This window comes from Argopecten irradians, chromosome 3 (assembly GCF_041381155.1).
Source record: "Argopecten irradians isolate NY chromosome 3, Ai_NY, whole genome shotgun sequence".
NCBI classification, from domain to species: Eukaryota; Metazoa; Mollusca; class Bivalvia; order Pectinida; family Pectinidae; genus Argopecten; species Argopecten irradians.
The window spans coordinates 6131151-6152716 of record NC_091136.1 but is presented as its reverse complement, the minus strand read 5'-3'; the positions used below and the strand labels follow the sequence as shown (position 1 = coordinate 6152716).

Genomic DNA, 21566 nt, shown 5'->3' with positions numbered 1-21566 from the left:
TGTGGAAGAGGTCTCCCGTAGTTACGACTTATTAGCAGCCAGGGACTGTCAAAGACGACCTCCCGTGTATGCAGTCATGCGTGTGTGAAGTGCGAGGTTTGTATTGTGTCTTATTGTATTGTGGAACTCTTGCCGTTTTCATAGTGATATATCACTGAAGCATGTCACCAAACACACCAATTAACACACCCCACCCGGTGACATTGTTCTGACAACAGGCTTCTGAGATAAGGCATAGTTGTATTGTACTTATGAATTAGATTAACAAGAAACTGTCTGTAAGGGCAAGAGTTCTACTATGTAAGAAGACACAGCACGAATATATCGCAGTCTCCTAAAAGCAATATGGCGTATCCCTTTTGGCCACAGCTCTGTGACCCCAATGCGATATCCAAACTAATTGGAAATTCGCGATCGGCCAAACCATTTGTAAGATCTAATTGCCCAACTTAACATATAAGTGATATCCATTTGTGACTTTCATTGAAATATTTTTTGATAATATGATGAAATTGACACCATTTTGACCCCACTCCCCCGGAGTAAGCCCAATGAGATGTGAACCCCTACCCAGTGAGAATGTTACATATTTATCAGCCACAATTGGTGAAATTCCGAGTGTTTTTCATGAAGTCATTTAAGTAAATTGTTGATGGATAATGTGGTTTTGAATAAAACCAACAAATACTGACAAATTCCATAATATTGGTTTTATTTAAATTGACATTTAAATTGAAACTGTCAGATAAAGTTGTTTCATAAATCCAGAAAGGAAATTACAATACCATTTAGAACGAATAGACAATATCAGTCCCTTCAGCTACAATAGCATTAGGGTAGGTATATGTACGTGATTTTAATAGTATTAGAGCATACATTATATGACCAAATTATACCAGATTTGTAATTTCACACAATGAGCCTAGGATCACCGCAATAGATAATTTGTACAGTCACGTTTCTAACTTTAATAGTAAGGTAACATATCAACAACGAATAATGTTACTTCATATTTTCCAAGATCCATTGCCTGTGGAAGGAGGTCCTGGAATAAATGGTTACTTCGCCACATCTGCCTGTATTAAATGACGTGACTCCTGCGTGTACCCACTTCTTGTTAACAAGGCACTGGAGAGGACCACCCTCGTCGCCCTGGAAATTAAAACACATTTCATTCCATAACAGTAAATGTTTAGTGAGAAAAAACATGAACAGCTTAGCTGAATGCCTAGTTATGGATATTAACCGAAGTGGGAGTATGCATCAGTACACCAACCTGTGCACGTGCAGGATGTGTATCCTGAGCCGCCAATCGACGAGGGATTCACACTGCACGTGCCGAGGTTGGTATACCGATGCATACCGACTCTGAGGTAAATATCCGACTTGCCGCAGAGGTGAAGGTATATGCGACGAAACTATATAGCCTCCAACTGTAAGAGCGGGTAGAAATTCTAACCAGAATCATTTTAAAAATGACAAGTCAAGGATAAACATTATGCACGGAAATGAGCAAATGATATAATTGAGGTTGAAATCACTGTTTCATTGTTATGAAAATTGATCATGTGGATCATGACATAAATGTTATTACTTACAGTACATGCACCTTTAGGGATGTCCTTGGTACATATCGTATCATCACCCAATGCGATGTTAAATGGATCAAACAACGGTTGACACATAGCGTTTGGAACTACAGGCGTCTGAACTTCTTGTAGAACATTCGGCCGTTTGAAGTTCCCCACTATTGGAAAACAGAAAATATAATGAACGGTTTATGAAAAGAATGTCAAAATAACTATCGATATTGATATGATTAATTGTCCTGCGTTTCGAATTTTCCACGATAGCGGTACCCATATAAAAGATACGCTTCGAATACAAAGTGTTTTTTTCAGAGCTAACAATAAAATACAAATAAATTACATTAAAACAAATAATCCATGAAATTTCATCGGATATGATTACTCTCTGTCTCGTGCTAGCCATCCAGAGTTGTTATAGTGGAATCATGGTCGAAATACACAACATTTTGTCAAATATTAAAGTTGAACACGAACGTCGCGGGATGTATGCATGTAGCCCACTACAGGCCTACAGGCCTACATGTGGCTAGCTTTTTTATAATAAAACCGGAAGCGATGGTGATTGGCTGCCGTTTACTCAAATAAAAGTGTAATCGGCGGCCATTACAAATGTGTGAAATAGAAGGGTCTCGGATGGAGTTCATTGTGCAGAATTGTTTAATTTCATATTTGGTATGTAACATGTGGCCAGTTGAGTACATAAGATCCCAATGAATAGGTATGTGTACGTTTTCCCGGCATTTCATGGACGATGTATTAGAAATATGCCTCTGACGTAGCGTAGACTAAATTTGTGTTACGATTTCACGTTTTTAAGAGGTATCGTGAGCTGACTATATATTAGGAAAACAAATGAATAAAAAACAGTAATATAGGCAGGTTTAGCGGTCTAAACTTACTAGTAACGTGGATAATACTACCGTTTTATCAACGTGTAACATATATTAATTGAATATGTATTGACATCGTAAACTGCCATTGACCTTTAGTAGTAGTTTGTACAGCATGGTCAATCAAAACATTTTTCAATAGTATTTTTAATAAAATTATCACTATCGACTTTAAGCTATGACTTACTACTGAGAAAAATCCCCCATCCTGTGGTGTAACAGGTTTTGTTCAGGAAATCCATAGTGTCGTCCGCCAGCCGCGGTATTGGTTGAATGTATTTGTTGAATTTTACACGTCTAGTGAGTTTGATGATCGCTATGTCATTTGCATAAACGTCATAGTCCGGATGCTGAAACAGTACTCAATTATAACAGTTTAAATTTAATCGGGTATTGCTGAGAAAAAATTAAAGCTTAGTTGAAACGAAGGCACGAAGGTTGTGGAAAGATTTGTTCGCCCTTTTTCAGTATAATGCGACAGTATAATTGTTCATCCTAACACCGTTACACCCTTGTCACCGCCTCAAGTTTGGCCCTCTATTGAGCGCTCTCTACTATGTAGAAGGCTCTGGGTTCTGCCCCCTGGCCGAGACACCAAATTCTACAAAAGTGGCAGTTCCTGCTCCTACTTAGCTTTCAGCAAACAGTGAGTAGGACGACTGATTCGCCCGTTGTCAGTATATTGTGAACAGGCGGGGTACGTGTGTATGTTGCTCGGTTTCTTCGGCAACATGCTTCAGTGATAAAGCACTATAAAATGGGCAAGTTCCGTTCTACAACATACATGGACGCTCGTCCTTACATGGTTGACCATGGCTATTAATCAATCAAACAATCAAATTGTATAAGCTCATACCAGTATAATTTTTTTCACTTGGAACCTTTTTTGACCTCTTGTGATTTTTTCGTTTTTTCTTCTGTTGTACATCCCAACTACAACTCGTATCCACAATGGTCCCCTGCAAGAATACAGACATGATTTTGGGATAAAATAATTGTCATTAGTGGATTTAGTGCGTTAATACCTATTCCTTCAAGCCTATAATAAATATATTAGGAATAAGTTATTCGCAGTTCGTCATCCGTGAAATGAAAGTTGGTGGTTGTGAATTTTTATGATTGTATTTCTCCTCTTTGATTTTGTATGACATCGTAGGCCTGGTTATGGCTTAAACTTTGCGTACTTTACTAATGAGTCGTAAATTGTATAATGTTGTAAATCGTGACAAAATAAACAAAACAAGAGATCCAAGAAGGATCTTGGCGCCCACCAAAAATGATATATATAAATGTGATAATTGAATTTCTACAAACTTAAACTATGTGGAGCCTTTATACATATATGAAATTTGAAATTGAGCCCTCAATGGCTTCAGTGCCTTCTGAGAAATATAACTTCGACTATCAAAATGCAAGATGGCGGCCGGCCGGCCATTTTGACGGTCAATCAGTCCCCAAATGCAATATAAACAACTAGGGCTCTAGAGGAACCTACATAAAAGCAAGATAGATCCCTATCGAACTATTTGAGAAATAGTGTTAACAAACGTTGAGATGGAGGCCTGTCGGACATGCTGTTGACCAATCACTTCTTAAATGTGATATGCACAACTCGGATCCGAGGGGATCCAACATATGAAATTTGAGTTCGATTCCTTCAGTATTTTCTGCGAAATAGCGGTACCTAACTTCAATTATCAAAATCCAAGATGGTGGCTTGTCGACCGTCTTGACAATCGACCGGTCCCAAAATACATTATGCTCAACTAGGGCCCTAGGGGGAACATACAAATGAAATTTGAGACCGATCCCTCGAGTACTTGCTGAGAAATAGCGGTACCAAACTTCAATTATCAGAATCTAAGATGGTGGCCTAACGACCGTCTTGACAATCGATCGATCCCAAAATTCACAATGTACAACTTGGACCCCAGGGCCACCTACACATGAAATTTGAGACTGATCCCTTTAGTATTTTCTGAGAAATAGCGGTAACAAACTTTGCACAAATTCTAGAAATTCTTATTGACCAATCGGTCACGAAATGGAATATGCCAGCTAGAATTCTAGGGGGAAATTTACATATAAAATTTGAGACCGTTCCCTTTTGTACTTACAGAGAAATATCTCAGTGTTTTTTTCACTGACTATTTTCAACAGCCTATACTTTTTCAATTGGGAAAATAACTCTGAATTCGGAAAAAATTGGTAAAAATTTCAGGGGTGTAAAAAAAATTCAAAATCAATTGCGCCAAAATTAAATTCCACTTTCACTGTCACCAAATACCAATGCCGCTATGTTTATTAGTGTGTATAGTAGGTACCAGGAACGCTTGTTTGTGCGGTTTCGATTTTACAAAAGCATACATATAGAGTTATTATCAAAGAGACAATTCACTCAGGTTAATTCTTTTAAATAACCAAGAAGCAAACTATGGCATAAATGTATTGTTCTACATTTCTTATGAAACATATAACACAAAATATTGACAAATTCCACGTCAATATTTAGTATTTTAATTGATACCGTTGTAATTACAAATCGTTGATCAATACTATTAAGTAGGTACAATATGTACGCTGTACTCATACCCGAGCCAAAGTCACGCACGTTAAACAAAAGAACTATATAACCACTGAGGAGGTGATAAAATGATTTTGAGGCAAGGTAATTCACCTAATAAGGTAAACACACTACCGTCAGAGCGATTTGAGCAGTTCTAGACAAAAGTTGCATTACTCTACGAGCCCCCATAAGAACTGAGGTTTTCCCGATATACATGTATGTACAAATTTTAATGTTCTCTTAGACTGAATTGTCCCTTTAAGTTCCCCCAACGGAGTGGGAAATTTTTGTGTTTGCCCCGTTTCTTCTTTCTCCGGCGCGACTTTGTCCGACCATTTTCTCGAAACCTATCAGATCAGCATCCAAGATGACCGCCATAGTACCATTAACAGTACCTGAATTATGGATAGGTCTGCATGCCTGGGGGTGCAGGGTGCGACAGCCCCTTGCTCAGGGTCCAGGGGCGAAGCCCCGGTAGGGGGTATGGGGGGCGAAGCCTCCCAGAAGCTGACGGGACATTGTTACAATGTAGTAACCATTTTACTGCTGTGGTAACTTTTAACGTATATACCAATGGTTAAATGGAGGTCACGATATTTAAGTGATAACCATTCAAAACTTTACACAAAATCAGAACAATGGTGATTTTTTTTATATACATATAATCGTACTATACTAGACTCCCTTGACAAGTGCTCGAACAAAAAACACGGATTTTTGTCTGTAAAAATTAAAGATGCTCCACCGCCGACAGAGCATAAATGATATTCATCATTTGAACAATAATTGGTGTTTAATCGTGTATATATATGCTTAATTAACACAAAAAATAATATAAAATAATTTATTTCGCCTTTGGTGCATGCGCAATCAGTACTTCATTCCATATAGGATATAGTGTCACGGAATTTTTTCGGGATGCAATTAATTATTTTTCATATTTTTAACTTGAAGTAAAATTAGAAGCTCAAACTTTTCAATGGTGGTAATGGTGTAAAGTAAGTAACTTTTGTAACTGAAGAAAAATGCTAAATCGTCTGCTCCTGTTTTCATAGTGAAAAAATACCATTTGTCAGCGGTGGAGCATCTTTAAAATAGTAAGCAATGGGAGAATTTTGTGTGTAATTTCAACTGATGAAAAACTTATGGCGAATATTTTTAAACAAAATTGAATTAAGTTTACGTGTTGGTTTGTTTATGACAGCGAGTCAAAGACCACTGTCAAAATGGCGTAAATTGCGTAAGAAGGGACCAGTCCTCGACCACCTCAATAAAAAAATTAAACATAGTATTTATGACCTATTTTTCTACATATTCTGTTCTATTTCTAACAATTACAACAACAGAAAAATATTTTCTAAATCAACAATCTGTTCATATTCTATAAAATAAAAGTCAACTATTTCGTGAGTAGACACCGAAAATCATGGATTAACACGCGTTTTAACGGGCCGGATGTGAACTAAAATTGAAAAATTCACTTTGGCCAAGAACATGTTGCAATTGCTATTTCAGTTGATTTGCTATCATTTTAATATAGTTATATGTTTTTAGAATATTTTTAACTTTTCATGTGATGTTGTTTATTGTGGTATTCGTAAGTGTTTCCCGATTCAAAATCCACATTTGCTTGACGGAATTTGGTGAAGAAGTCTAATATTGTCTTCGACAAGATTCAAACAATCCAATTTAACAACTAAATGCACGTGGTAACCGGAAATATATAGACTATTCTAATAAATTTCCAGAATGGCCAATCTTCCAGTCTGTCAAATGTGCACAAAGTTTTGTCAGGCATACAGTTGGACATATCATATGTAATTATACGTAATTTATATTCAGCAGCGTAACGTGTATTCAAATGTTGTGTTTGTTCTGACTGTATAAAAGTGTAAGTCAAATTATTTTTTGCATGCTTGAGCATGCAAGCATGCACGGGCGCTACGCCATTGCATAGTACCATTAACAGTACCTGAATTATGAAAAAAATTGCAAACCCGGATCACCTAGAGTTCCTTAAGGAGCTGTTTTAGGTCCATTTTTATTTCTGTTATTTATTTTTATATTGATTTATGTATAATTCTTTTATTGCAAATACTCCTGGTGACATGCAACCGGTTCCATTCTTTCTCACCAGCATCCAAGATGGCTGTCATGGCCTTTAAATAGTCAAAATTTAACTAATTATAGATATTTAAGTAATTTAAGTATTTGGGAGGGTACAAATAATTTGAATATTACGACTTACGTGGAATACCTCACACAATAGGCCGAAGTCAGAACTGTATCAGCACACAGAAGGGTTCCTCCGCACACTTGTTTATTCTTGTATAGGATAAGTACCTGCCATGGCCACGACTCTTCACCCGCTGCATTACCTTCAGTTATCCTGGGTACTGGTGCAGTTCTTCCTAGTTAGTTTAACGAGGGTAACATTGGGTATAAGGTCGTAAATAAATGGTGAAAAATGGCGAAATTTGGTATATCACAAAAGAATCAAAATACTAATTGTTAATTAAATAAGATCGTAATATACATGTACCAAGTAAACATGTGAAACTATAACATAGTGGTATAAGTTTGATCCAGCGATTGCATTCGAAGTGATTTGATAATCAAGATCTCCAATTTCTTATAAATCTTTATGGCCATACACTTCAAAATGTTTTGAGATGTTTTGGAAAAATTGAATAATAGGTTGGTAATGTAAGATTTAGTCACTTGCGTGTTTAAAACTTGTGCTATCAGCTCTTGATCTTGAAACTGAGGGTACTTTGGAGACAGTGTGCTATATTCTGTTCTCACATAATCCGTCTGATTTGCAGTGGTTGTATGTGTAATGTTCTTGCATACGCCACTAGTAAAATATGACCTGGACCAATTTTCATTGGCTAGGAATTCACCGTGTTGTCATGACAATAATAATACACTATCGTCAGAAAAAAATGACATGACGTCAGGATAACTGGATTTCAAGGATAGCGGGATATGTTTGACTTGCTATTTCTCGAAATGTAGGCTGTTCTAGTGATACGATAAAAGTATATAAAATTTGTGTTCAATTTATCTGAGATTTTTATTAAAGTCTCTTAGGAAATTTGTTTTAAGGTCCTTCTCACCAATGTGGAAATAGAAGCTTTTGGCCCCGTCCCTCAGGAGGTCAGCCACACCATTTGTACTATTTTGAATCCCCCATCCCATAATGATGTTACCATTGCAATATGAGTCTTATCCAATGCTTATTTTCAGAGAAAAAATCGTTTATATGAAAGCAGCCGGATTCATCCCTTTATGCCCCTTCCCTAATGCCCCCGGTGGCCAGCCTAATCATTTGTACAGTTGTTTGACCGCCGACGTACCAAAACCTGCGTGCACACATCGTCCGCAAGGCGATCGGTACCGCACTGCTGTGCAATTTGGACGATCGGTCAATCAAATTTGATAAATCATTCCATAAACGGACTATTTTTATGTGTCTAATTAGTAATTTGCATGCATTGTCATTTTAATGAAAGACTTAATTTCTGTTTAAACGTGTATTTCTATACATGTATTATTACATTATAATATTTCATACATCAGCTCTACCCCAAACCTACCTATATAGCTAACTATTTATCATATGTGTATCTCTTAATACTAATTCTGCCCTCTAGCCATGAATTGCTTTACCTCCAATTTAACTAACATCCTGGCCTCAGGTATACATGTACTAGTCCAACAGATCTAGTATAAGAAAGGATGTGATTACCTGAATGAACGAACCAAAGGTTTAGATAATTAAATATACTATATAAATTTCTGGTAAAACCTATACTCTAGCTAGAATAAATGTAGCTACATGTACACTCTTTCTTTCAAACGATTTTGCATATAGTTAAGTTTTACATCTAAATGCAATATCCTTATTAGACCACATGACAAGAGTTTTAATTAAATAAAACTGTCCTGCATTAAAATATTAATTTGATTTGTTTTAGTTATTTATATTCAATCAAATTTTAAGCTAAAATATTGTTCCAAGTTTACAATAGAAAAGTAGCAAACATAGTTTGAAGATGTTTATAAAATATGCAGTAAATCAACATCGTATAAGTTTATTTAGTTGGTACAGTAGACTGGTGAGCAGCTCAAGTAGTACGTAAATATTAAATTGACAAGTAAAAATGTTTATTATTTAATGGATATCCTTTATATTTCACGTTTAGATTCACCATGTGATCCATACAGTAGCAATGAAACTCCATTATCGTTTCGCATGTTTACTCACTAAAATTGTATTTCTAAATTTACATCAACAATAATAGCTATCGCCCACACACTATTCCTACCGCACATCGTGTAACATTGTACGGTATACATTTTCAGTCAGTACCCCATAAGGATGCCTCCCGTCAAATTTTGTTAAAACGCAACCAGAGATCACGAAGAAGAAGTCGACTGCTGACCGACGGACGGACCCCTGGGTATCAGATGAGTTAATGATCGGTCAAATACGATGATTTGAAATTTACTGTTCGATTGCTATACACCATAGATTACTGAAAATCTTACTAAATCATCTATTAATTGAACAATTGCTCTAAGGTTGGCAAGTGATGACCTAAACCTTTTTTTAACAATGCATTACTGACTTGAAACTAAATACATTCGTTGTCAGTATAATGTGACCGGGTGGGGTGTGTTGTTTGGTGTCTTCGGCGGCATGCTTCAGTGATATAGCACTATAAAAAGGGCAACAGTTCCACTATACAAGTAGACACAACACGAACATACTACAGTCTCCCAAAACACGTACCGCGCACTACACAGGCGCTATACACTGCATACGGAGGCCGTCCTTACATGACCAAAGCTGTTGATGGGACGTTAATTAATCAAACAAACAAACCAAATTCACTTTCTAATAAAACATGTTGGAAGTTAACTTCCTGTTTCCATGAAAGCGAATCAGAAGCATTAGGACTGTAGTGAATTTGGTATAACTCACCTTCTGTCTGCTCTAAACAAAACACTTGAATAACAAGAGCCAGCAAAATCCATCCTCCGGCCATTGTTTTCTCAAATCAGGAGTTTTTTTATGAATATCTGTACTTATAGACACTGCTCTCTTCGTGGAATATATATTTATAAAATAATTGCTCTGCTTGAATGATATGATGACCGCTCCTTGAATGGGTTGGTCAAAGATCGTGGTGATGTTTAAACATGTTGTTTTAAAATCAATTATAACTTACCTGCAGGGACTTTGTATATCAGTCCATCGATATATATATATTTCCTTTGCAATTAAATTTACAATGACCCATTATCACCACTATAGAACAGTGGGAGGTAACTGTATTCACATTATATATTTCTGTCTGAACAACATTAGAGCCATAGAAATAAGAGATGTGCTGATATGTATTGTCAGACTCGAAAAATATATTGCTTAGTGTATTTAAATGCTTGAAATGGAAATCTAATGGTAAATATAGTATTTTGTTGATATGATCCCAAATATTGGTGCGGGCGTAATTGCGCACAATTTGCGTCCTTTTTATACCATCGCTAAGGTTTGGTTTGGTACCGTATTTGTAAATGAACTTGTATTTTAATTCTGAGAAAGCGATGATATTTCAGAACACTTTAACTCCTTTTTTCTAACCTGAAGGGTTAGAATGTCCATTTCTATTCACATTTTAAACCTCTCCAGACATAATCCTAACAAAGTGTTGTTATATTTTGGGTCATTCCTAAATCCAAGATGGCCGTCATCTTGAAATCACATTTTAAACTTATCATGTTCTGCTAGTGTAATTTAGCTGAAACTTGTCTTAATTGAACCTGACATGGTCCCTACCAAGTGTTAATATTTTTTCATGGTATATCCAAAATCCACGATGGCTACCACAAGCGCACCTCCCACTTCACACACGCAAGACACCACATAAACGGACGGCCGTCCTCACATGACCCTTACTGTTAGTAGGACGTTAATAGGGGATTGCATATGGGACCCTCCTAGCCCATGGTCTACTTTCTCAATCTGATTAAAATACAAACACTAATAACTACTATTTTAAATAGATGATCTGACAACATCCCATATATCACCTGCACCTCAGATTAAATGCATTTCTACAACTTTCTACGAGAAATATTAACGTCATTTCATCCCAGTTTAATTACACATTTAGTTTTGTTGTGCTTTTTGGACGAGATGCTTAAGTACACGAAAATAATTCTGACAACTTTTTCAACAATATCGTCTCCAGTCAAGATTCTGGCAGCAGCAATTCGATTGGCCATTTCCAAAGGTTACCAGAACTGAATCTTAATGGGATGTAGTTGCTGCCTTCGACTTGCAACTCTCGAGTATGAGTGAGGTTATTTATAGAAATGTCAAACTCTCTGTCAGTCGAATGCTTCACTCCGAGAGTAAGACCGTTTTCGTTTATATGGTTAGGCTGGTTGGAGCTCTAGTTGTTCGTTTGTGAATTAAAGACGGATCTGATGATTTTATATTTTTTCAAACGAGTCTTGACAAAGCCCTCATAAGCTTGTATCAAAAGCTGCAGTTCAATGATGATTTATATTTGAAATAAAAAAAAAACAAAAACAAAAAAACAAACAAACGGCCGAACCGGTTGTTCCGAATAAATGAAAACGCCAGCCTCATTCCGTCGTTTTAACTCTGATCAAGCTCTCCAAATAGAACGGTTCTGAAAGCGACTTTCACCTTCTGTATTTAAGCATACTGGAAAAACTGTCGACCTGAGAGGTGCCAATCGAAGGCAGCCATATTGTTATTCATATTACTTACCACGGTATCGGTGTGTTATGAAAAGGGGAACAGGGAGGTTGTTCATGCTGTCCACTGTTTCGGAACTCTCCTGTGTTATACCATAGCAACAGTAACTAATGAAAGCGAGAGTCAAATTCTGACGTAAAGTTTATTTTTGTGTGTCATACCTAGAATTGTAGAATGCTCATTCTAAAACTAATCGGCGACAAAATGTTCTATATATGTAGATCATTTAAAATATATGTAAAAACATCATGTGAACCGGTGCAAATACAACGCGGGATCTGTAAACACTATGACGTCATCAGCTGTCTTCAGAATATTCGATTTGCAACAATGTATAACATCGGACAACATTGTATCTTTAGTACAATAGGCAACTAAATGTTGGGCAGCATTAGCTTCCATGCTTTGTTAAATTAATCAATTAATGATTTTGACCTTCATTCAATATTTCAGAGAGGCTAGATTATTAAACGACTTGTCAATAACAAAATACCTGCTGGCTTGTGCCATGATGAAATGATGTTTGATAAAATAAATTATATTAACCTTTAAGTCAAATAGACAATATGATGGTGAATTCCGATATTGCATGCGGAGTTGGAATTTGTGCATAGTGGAATATATACAGACAGACTCCACACAGACAACGAGAATAATAGTGACAGTACGCTCGCACTGGAAACTGCTCCCAAAGACATTAAAAATGTTTCCTAAATTAGAATTGTACTGCCCCTATTGCATGAGCGTAAAAGACGACTTAATTTAGGATCTTATCTTTTCTCTTCTTCCTAACTGACTTTATCTTTCCTTATGCCTCCCTTGGCATCGTCTCACTTTTGGCCTTGAAGAAGGCTCTGGTTCTGTCCCCTGGCCGAGACACACCAAAGTCTATAAAAGTGGTAGTTTCTGCTCCTGCTTAGCGTTCAGCATACAGGGAGTGGGACGACTGGTTCGTCCGTTGTCAGTATAATGTGACCGGGTGGGGTGTGTTGCTTGGTATCTTCGGCGGCATGCTTCAGTGATATAGCACTATAAAAAGGGCAACAGTTCCACTATACAAGAAGACACAACACGAACATGCCGCAGTCTCCCAGTACTCTCACCTCGCACAACATACACGCAACACACCGCATACATGGGAGGCCATCCTTACATGACCATAGCTGTTAATAGGACGTTAATAAATCAAACAAACAAACAAACAAACAAAAAAGCATGTATTTGCCATTGTTATTGAGACGTTAACTATCGAAATTTCCTACTTAAAATAATATCAATTTTGAAACAAAACAAAGTTAATATTATTCGATATAACCATGTATCAACCTCATTAATATACTATATTTTGTATACTAGAAACAATTATGTTTTGAAAATTAAAAATATGTTTTACACATTTGTCCCTACACGTGGTTTTTTGCGAAATTGAAACCCAAGAAAGGTAGATAATGATTTATCGTTCAAAAAGGTGTAGATCTATTTAACGCCATAAAATGGTTTAAATCACGTCCACCACAAATCTATAATCCTGGGGAAAAGTTGAGGAATGAATAATTCGCAAGTTGTGTTGTGGAGAATAATGTCGTCAGAACGGGAACTTTTACAAAAATACACTTTATTGAAAACCGCTTAACATGAATTGATAGAGAAATCGTCGAAGCAACTAGCACTGCCATGGTTGGAAATCTGTAAGGTTGGCGATGGGAGTAGGATTTTGTATCCACTGAAGAGCCTGAATCTGGTTAACGATCCACACATCCTGAAAAAATAATGTTATTATGATCAATTTCTAATATGGGTATTCCGAATATTTATATTACAGAGTTATCTGCAACTGCAGGTAAGTATTGATTGTGACGTCATGTGTTTGCGAGCGTAACGTCATACGTTTCAGTGAAAATGACGTGAATTGCGCTCACAAAATAATGATGAAACAATCTAGACCTACTCGCAAGGGAGCTAACTCTGTAATATGCAAAGACGGAATAATCCACACAAAACAAGTACGGATGTTCATTCATTCACGTAGCGTTAAACGCATTTGGTGACATTTATTTAATTACCAGAGCTTTAGGTGAAGACAATTTTAGTTAGCGCTAAATTAAAGCAAAGGTTTTCGTAACTTAAAAGCGGTCTCTTAAATATATGTACGACAGAGTTATTTGTTGGCTTCTGTAATGGTAACAAGATTTCTGAACATGAATCTGGCTCTTAAACAAAGAAAGGTAAAGTTAACAAACTGTATTCAAAACATAAGACAATCACCACAGTTATAAATATTTAAGCGTTTGATAGGTAAACAAACAGGATTTGACTTCTAATTTAAACTTACGTCAAATGCCACACGCACGTACTCTACAAACTCAATAAGTCCCTCTAGTTTGTAGTCGGTCTTCATCCAGACTGGATCTATAATGACTGTATAGGGGGCTCGGTTGCCGTCGAAGTGTGTCACGAAGCTGTGAATGGTAACGTTTATATATCATTTTAATACAAATTAATGTCCACAATTGCTACCAAACAACTTTCATCAAAAGAGAATTCGTGTCATCTACTTTTTTGTGTAGACAATGTATATAATTATAGTGTCATTGTAGTCTCATCGTAAGGGATATTTTCAAGCAGACGCTTGAATTACGAAAGTGCTTGAAACTTGATATTTAACCATGTGACCAAGCACGAAAACCAAGCGTTACAGACAAACAGACATAACCAAATTAATATCCTTCTTTCGGTGAAAGCGGCGAATGATTTAAAGGTTTTTGAACTGGTTGGTTCTATTGCGAAATCGTGATTCGCCTTTCTTACAAATTTACTTAATAAAAACAACCATGTAAATCGGTATAACACAAGTTTTCTGTAACAATTAATATTCACAATTATCTATTTTCATGTTTGTGAAATTGTTTTAGGTAATTTACACGCATCGTTTTGTTCCGCATTACCGACAAACATTAATTATGACGATAACTGATCAAAAACATGGCTGTGCATCGGATACATTTCGCGGTACATTTATTATAAAGCATTTTGTGTAAGATTTTAGTTTACGGGGCAGATTTACGTCAGACGAATCCTGATTTGTATGTATAGAAACTGTTGAAAAATGGCAAAGAATGTCAAATCAGAAAATGAAACGTTCCATTTCATCAGAACTTTGACAGAGAATGTATAACAACATATTATATTCATAGAACAGGTATAGGGAATATAGAACTACCAGAATATTTATGGGTTTGTAAAACTACCACCTCATATCAGTCATTGCGCAAAAACAGAATATAAAATTTAATATTGTTTTTAACCAGCAGTCACAAAACGTTGCGTATTGCAACACAATCAGCTATGTGTTACGATATTTTATTTCATTTCTTTTTTACTTCTGATAATTCGACTTTTTATTCGGTCAATTCATTATACTGAAGTAAAAAAAAATATCCGGCAAAGGCGCAAAATTTCGACTTTGATGTAAAGTCAAAATAGACATAGGCGTTTTAATTTGTTAAAATTTTAGAATCACATGCAAAACCAAAGAAATCGTATTTTTCATTTTATATTATTAAATATTTCATTATAAACATTGATGTCCTTTAAATTTCATCGGGTTATAGAAAATAATGTTAGTAAACGTTTGTGAGAATCCGCTACGTGGATTCAAACAGTTTGCAAACACAATATTTTCATATCTTGATGAATTTGAAAACAAAGTAGTTACATCAATGCATAAATGATTTTTGATTTTGAAATGATTTTACTCAAAAGGTAAAATTAACCATTTAAAAGTCATTTCCAATTATAAAATAGTTTAGTTTAAAGATAGTTTTATTGTTAAATATTCATACATAGGTAATATGATAAAATACTTATTTAGTAGAATACAGAACGATACCCACTTGTTGTAGAGGATATCAAAAGCGTCTTTCTTCGTCATAACATTAGTACAGCTCTGCGGTGTGGCACACTTTTGACCGTTGAATTCCAACTCGGGAATGAGTACCTGCCAGCGTCCTTGAAGTACAATTTAGATTTAGTCATTCAAATTGTCACACAATCGTAAAGGAGTCCTTTAGTGATCATTGGAAATGTGTTATTGTTATTACTGAAATGTAACTTTTGGAGTATGACCTTTATTAAGCGAGTTGATAGATATTTATATCACCCAAATAAAAATGAAACGGTACACTAAATATACCGCAGTCTCCCAAAACACGTACCTCCCACAACATACACGCAACACATCACAAACATGGGAGGCCGTCCGTACATGACCATAGCTGTTTATAGGACGTTAATTAATTAATTAATCAGTCAAGGTACACTAAACTTACCTGGGAATTTTAGAGTATCTGATTGGCCACCAGTGCAGGTAAATGATCCGTAATCGTAATCATATGTAAAGGGCCACTTAAGTGTGGCCTTCGAGGCGTACTCCTTGGTTGAGCAACTGGAGTCGTACAACAAGTTCTGGTCGGCGATTCCTAAAACATGATTCATTCGTAAATACTTTACATGTACCTATGCGAATAATTTATTGTATAATGAAGAAATTCTTGAACGTTGTTCGGTATACATAATGCAATCGCACTAATTATTTAACATTTACTTGTTTTCTTTTGGTCGTCATGAAAGAAACAATCATAAGGAGTATAGCAAATTATGTAAGAGTTTCTAAACATTAAGCATCTTGTTATAAGTGTAAGTGAAAGTAGAAATTCGTTTTACATTTAGGATGAAGGGAGACTACTGTTACAGCCTTGTAAATACGATGTGGCTACACATACCAATGAACATATCGTCTCCGCCTGCAGCCAGCTGAGGGGCACGGTAACCAAATATCTGTTTTTCGTCCACTGGAGCGCCTACGATCTTTTCTTTCACGGCTGGAACATACTTTCTCAATTACCGTAAACATCGTAATTACAGTATCAAAATTGTGACTCAAGCCGCAATCAGCCTACATGTCAAGTTTTGGGCCGTTTAAATATTTAGAAATCGACATGTCAAATAGTTTCTTTAATAATTCCGATTTCACCAAATGCCTCTATCTGTTCCCAGCATACCGATGACATAATTAGAAGTTTATATAGAAGTGAACGTAATTTTAAAATATCAAGATATACAGTAGGTACGTAAGGTGTATATACAAAATATGTGGAATGTATTTATTCGAAAAAAGTTCAAAAACACTTTGATATACTGTCATACTTTTCATTCATTTTTTATTGAGACTGTGCAGTGGAAAATAAGCTTGCTCGCGTTAATTTCTACATGTTTTGGGCTTTCGTCACAAGGAGTTTTAATAGCAACATTTCTGTACGATTTAATTTTACTTTGCTTTAATTTATTCTGTTTTTTATTCTCTGACAACGTTACATAAAGATGTAACTTAGGTTAATAATAAACGAAAATAGTAGATAGGATGTAAAGTTTCATGTCTTGGTCGGACATGAAGACATCAAATAAGGTTAAATGTCGTACAAGTTCAAAATCATAATTTCTATATATCACCTTTTATCGTGTCTATCCACTCTGTGGATGTTGTCGGAAGTGTGCCATCAAGGGAACTCACTCCAATTTCAAATCCCCTTTCGGCATAAGACTTGACTAAGGCGTAGTTCGTGTTGAGGTCTTGAATGTAAAAGGTCCCGGTGCACGCACAACCGTTTGGATTGCTAATGGCTTCAAATATCTGTCAAAAACATGTATTTGTAACATGAGCATTTGAAGAAACAATATATATTATATAATATGATGCATGAGAACGGTTTCTTCAATGATTACAGAAGCATCAGATTAAGAGGAAGGACAATTTGACCACTGCTCATCAGTCGTTATAAGAACGTCAAAGTTTTAACATTTGTCATATGCACTTGAATTAAAATGTCATTGATATGTTTTAATTTTCCTGTGAAACTTTGAAATTTCTTTCGTTTACGTTTCTCGTTTGACCTTTACTGATCAATTTTTACAAGAAACGGAAAGTAGTATACTGCACTATAGACGTTACAGCGAATGCACCCTTTAAGGGCTAGAATTACTGGCTGCAAAGTTGTAAAATAGGGTGTTGTTTCCATAAGAAGCGATTGCCGAAGTAAGAGATTGTTGAAGAGAATGACACTTGCGATAAAGGACAGGTTTTTGGATTATCATCATTAATATAGCTGGTCATGGAAAGCAACAAAAACAACACCAACTGGAAATAATCCACCAACAAGACTAACACGTGATACTAGATATAATCGTGTATTTAGGTCGTATCTCTCGATGTCATATAATTTACTTAAAGATGCTCCACCGCTGACAATTGGTAATTGTCGCTATCAAAACAGCAGCAGACGATTTAGCATTTTTCTTCAGTCACATTACTTACATTCCACCATTACCACCATTGCAAAGTTTGAGCTTTTAATTTAATTTCATGTTAAAAATATAAAAAAAAAAATTAATGGCATCCCGAAAAAAATCCGTGGCATTATATCCTATATGGAATGAAGTACTCAGTGCGCATGCACCAAAGGCAAAATGAATTATTTTATATTATTTTTTTGTTAATTAGACATATATATACACGATTAAACACCAATTAATGTTCAATTGATGAATATCATTTATGCTCTGTCGGCAATCTTTAGAGTTTGATTGATTTTTTCTCTATAAAATTATTATAAATGATACAACACACGTAGTCAAAGATACTATCAATTCTTGATATGTAATGTAAGTCGAACTTTAAAATAGTTGTCTTGGACATGCTATGGTATGGTTGAAAGCGACTAGTCGGTAGGTTGATATCAATCACCTGCCCTACAGGTAGGGGTTTGAACTGTACATGCCGGCCCTATTGCATGATCGGAAAAGGCGACTAAATTTATATTATCTTTTCTCTACTTCCTAACGCTTCCCTTCCTAACTAACGTTTCCCATTGACACCGCCTGCTCCTGCTTTACGCTCAGCGTAAGGGAGTAGGACGACTGCTTCGCCCGTTGTCAGGATGATGTGACCGGGTGGGATGTGTCTTTCGGTAGCATGTTTCAGTAATACAGCACTATAGAAAGGGTAATAGTTCCACTATACATGAAGACAAAACACGAGTACACCACAGTATCCAGAGCACACACCACATACATGGGAGCCTGTCGTCATTAAATGACCCTGCTCTTTAAAATGACGTTTATTAATGAAACAAAAAAAATCGTTTTTTGCAAGAAACCATACAGGTCCCTGGGATTTAAAGCTATATACAATAAAGGCATCAACTTCACCTGTATGTCTTATCTCTTCGTTTTATTTTTTACTGCAGCTCCTATTGCATGGTCGTAAGAGGTTACTAAATTTAGGATTGTATATTTCCTAAAAACACAGGATGGCTCTTGGGTCTGCCCTCTGACCGAGAAACATCATAGTATGTTAAAGTGATAGTTTCTGCTGATGCTCATCGCTCAGCATAAAAGGAATAGGGCGACTAGTTCGCCTGTCAGTATAATGTGACCAGGTGAGGTGTGCGTGCCTTCAGTTTGTTTGTTTGCTTGATTTATTAACGTCCTATTAACAACTATGGTCATGTAAGGACGGCCTCCATGTATGCGGTGTGTTGCGTGTATGTTGTGCAAGGTGCGTGTTTTGGGAGAATGCGGTATATTCATGTTGTGTCTTCTTGTATAGTGGAACAGTTGCCCTTTTTATAGTGCTATATCACTGAAGCATGCCTCCGAAGACACCAAGCATCACACCCCACCCGGTCACATTATACAGTGGAAGAGAACTGTATAAAAGACATGAGTTACTATATATACCACAGTCTTCCAAAACACGCAAGTACTCCACACACACAATAACAACATATGTTTGCACAGGATTCAGAGACCGCATGTAAAGGACACTGGTTGTCGGTAACAATTTGGTTTGGTTTGATTTATTAACGTCCTATTAACAGCTATGGTCAGGTAAGGACGGCCTGCCATGTATGCGGTGTGTTGCGTGTATGTTGGGCGAGGTGCGTGTTTTGGGAGACTGCGGTATATTATGTTGTGTCTTCTTGTATAGTGGAACTTTTTCGCTTTTTATATTGCTATGTCACTGAAGCATGCCGCCGAAGACACCAAGGAACACCCCACCCGGTCACATTATACTGACAACGGGCGAACCAGTCGTCCCACTCCCGGTATGCTGAGCGCTAAGCAGGAGCAGAAACTACCAGTTTTATAGACTTTGGTGTGTCTCGGCCAGGGGACCGAACCCAGAGCCTTTCTCCCAGGGGCGAACGCTCAACTCAAGGCCAAAAGTTAGGCGGGTAACAAACATTTAATCAAACAAACACAGGGACACTTTGTCAACAGTTCTGGATCCTTTTCATAATCAGATTATTATCTTATTGTATCGGATACAAATATTACAGGGACAAACTCCACTAAATTTGTCGTATCTATTGTGTAATTTTAGTGACCACACATATGCGTTTCTGAACATATTTTTACTTTATCTCATCGAAGATGCTATTTCCGGAACTCATAACCGTTCATCCGCTGTGGTCTGTAGAGGACGTTTACACGTGAATTCTAATAACTAAACTAACGGTCGACATTAGAATGGCATAGAAATATGAGGTCAGAATTGCTGGAGAAGGATTTTACTTGTATGGAAACTTAACAAGACGTTCGCATACATTAATCAACAGATCTATTTACAATGTATAACACAATACCATTTTGATATGATATTTAAAGAAGTGACGACCCCTGCTGTGCACTGCCAGTGACCACTCTGGTAAATTTTAAATTCATAACGAAGCCCTAAGGGCCAGAACAGAATGCAAACCGGGGGATCTATATGGGGACTTAAACAACAATTTGTACGGATGATGAATTGTTTAACCTTCCTTACCTGGTCGTAGAGAGGCTCGTACTCGCTATTCAGGGTGTAGTCCATCGTAATGGTGACGATTTGTGGAGTTTCCTGAGTTGTAAGACCTCCCGGAATCTCCGAATCCGAGAAACACCGGCAATCCGGTAGCAAGCACGCTTCCTTCACACATGGTTCCGGTGTCTGTGCTACACACAGGCTTACGAAGACCAAAACAAGAATAAAGGACTTCATTTTGTCTTCTTGGTCTAGGTTTCGAGGGCAGGACTACCCGTTCTGGGACAGTAAGTCAGTGTAATTGTCGGGGTAATGCAGCTGTGGTCTCTCTTATCTAAGATTGTGACACAACGCTTCTGTTGCTCGGCCACTATCATTTCCAAGGGCTCATAACCCCGAGACTGGGGTATTTTGTCCCGTGATATCAGGCTGCCGCCGCTCTAGATTTTGACAAAAATCAATAAGTGTGTCATACAAACAACACTATTATGTAAAACATGTCAGATCCATCCAACACAGCCGTAAACGATATGTTGAAAATACCCCGCAATGGGGTTAATTCGTGATATAGGAAAAAATATGTACTGGAGAGCTTTTTTTCCTTTAAGTAACTAAATTTCAGGAAGAAGGTGTGTACTCGCTACGATTTTATATTGGTCCCATATATAGCTACAGAATGAGAAATAATTATATCTTAATAATTTGGATATCAACTTTCCCAAAAGTAACATATTTATGGCTGTGAACATGGAAAAGGACAAAGTAAATACTACTAAGACCAATTAGTAATCCTAACCTTATGAAACATGTAACCGCAGGGTCACTTGGTGTAAACGAGAAGTACGATGGTGACGTGACCTCTTATCTT

At 36.7% G+C, this 21566-nt stretch overlaps 2 protein-coding genes across 3 annotated transcripts; both read right to left on the bottom strand.

Annotated features, from left to right (window-relative positions):
- Positions 1–695: 695 nt before the first annotated feature.
- Positions 696–11955, bottom strand: LOC138317410 (testisin-like). Of its 2 annotated transcripts, none has more exons than XM_069259049.1 (6): positions 11854–11955; positions 7294–7456; positions 3336–3438; positions 2667–2829; positions 1599–1747; positions 696–1152 (listed from the first exon to the last, which is right to left on the bottom strand). In XM_069259049.1, exons 1-6 carry the CDS (start codon positions 11897–11899, stop codon positions 1003–1005), a joined length of 774 nt encoding a protein of 257 aa, XP_069115150.1. In that variant the 5' UTR covers positions 11900–11955; the 3' UTR covers positions 696–1002. The 2 variants fall into 2 exon arrangements, with proteins under 2 accessions (XP_069115150.1, XP_069115148.1); XM_069259047.1 differs by lacking the exon at positions 11854–11955 and adding an exon at positions 10036–10215.
- Positions 11956–13439: 1484 nt separating this feature from the next.
- On the bottom strand, positions 13440–21053 carry LOC138317409 (chitin deacetylase 1-like). The gene is made up of 7 exons (XM_069259046.1): positions 20723–21053; positions 17350–17530; positions 16623–16721; positions 16170–16319; positions 15735–15849; positions 14174–14300; positions 13440–13600 (listed from the first exon to the last, which is right to left on the bottom strand). Exons 1-7 carry the CDS (start codon positions 20933–20935, stop codon positions 13505–13507), a joined length of 981 nt encoding a protein of 326 aa, XP_069115147.1. The 5' UTR covers positions 20936–21053; the 3' UTR covers positions 13440–13504.
- Between the last annotated feature and the right edge of the window lie 513 nt (positions 21054–21566).

What these genes read in the sequence shown, in the direction of transcription:
- LOC138317410 (XM_069259047.1), bottom strand. Translation starts at nt 10,099, where the DNA reads ATGGCCGGAGGATGGATTTTGCTGGCTCTTGTTATTCAAGTGTTTTGT. An exon ending in TATTGTGTGAGGTATTCCAC is followed by an intron (nt 3,439 to 7,293) that starts GTAAGTCGTAAT and finishes GTATTCTTGCAG; the next exon opens with GGGACCATTGTGGATACGAG. An exon ending in AAGTGAAAAAAATTATACTG is followed by an intron (nt 2,830 to 3,335) that starts GTATGAGCTTAT and finishes GTACTGTTTCAG; the next exon opens with CATCCGGACTATGACGTTTA.
- LOC138317409 (XM_069259046.1), bottom strand. Translation starts at nt 20,935, where the DNA reads ATGAAGTCCTTTATTCTTGTTTTGGTCTTCGTAAGCCTGTGTGTAGCA. An exon ending in ACGAGCCTCTCTACGACCAG is followed by an intron (nt 17,531 to 20,722) that starts GTAAGGAAGGTT and finishes TGTTTTTGACAG; the next exon opens with ATATTTGAAGCCATTAGCAA. An exon ending in TTTGATATCCTCTACAACAA is followed by an intron (nt 14,301 to 15,734) that starts GTGGGTATCGTT and finishes TACCATTCACAG; the next exon opens with CTTCGTGACACACTTCGACG.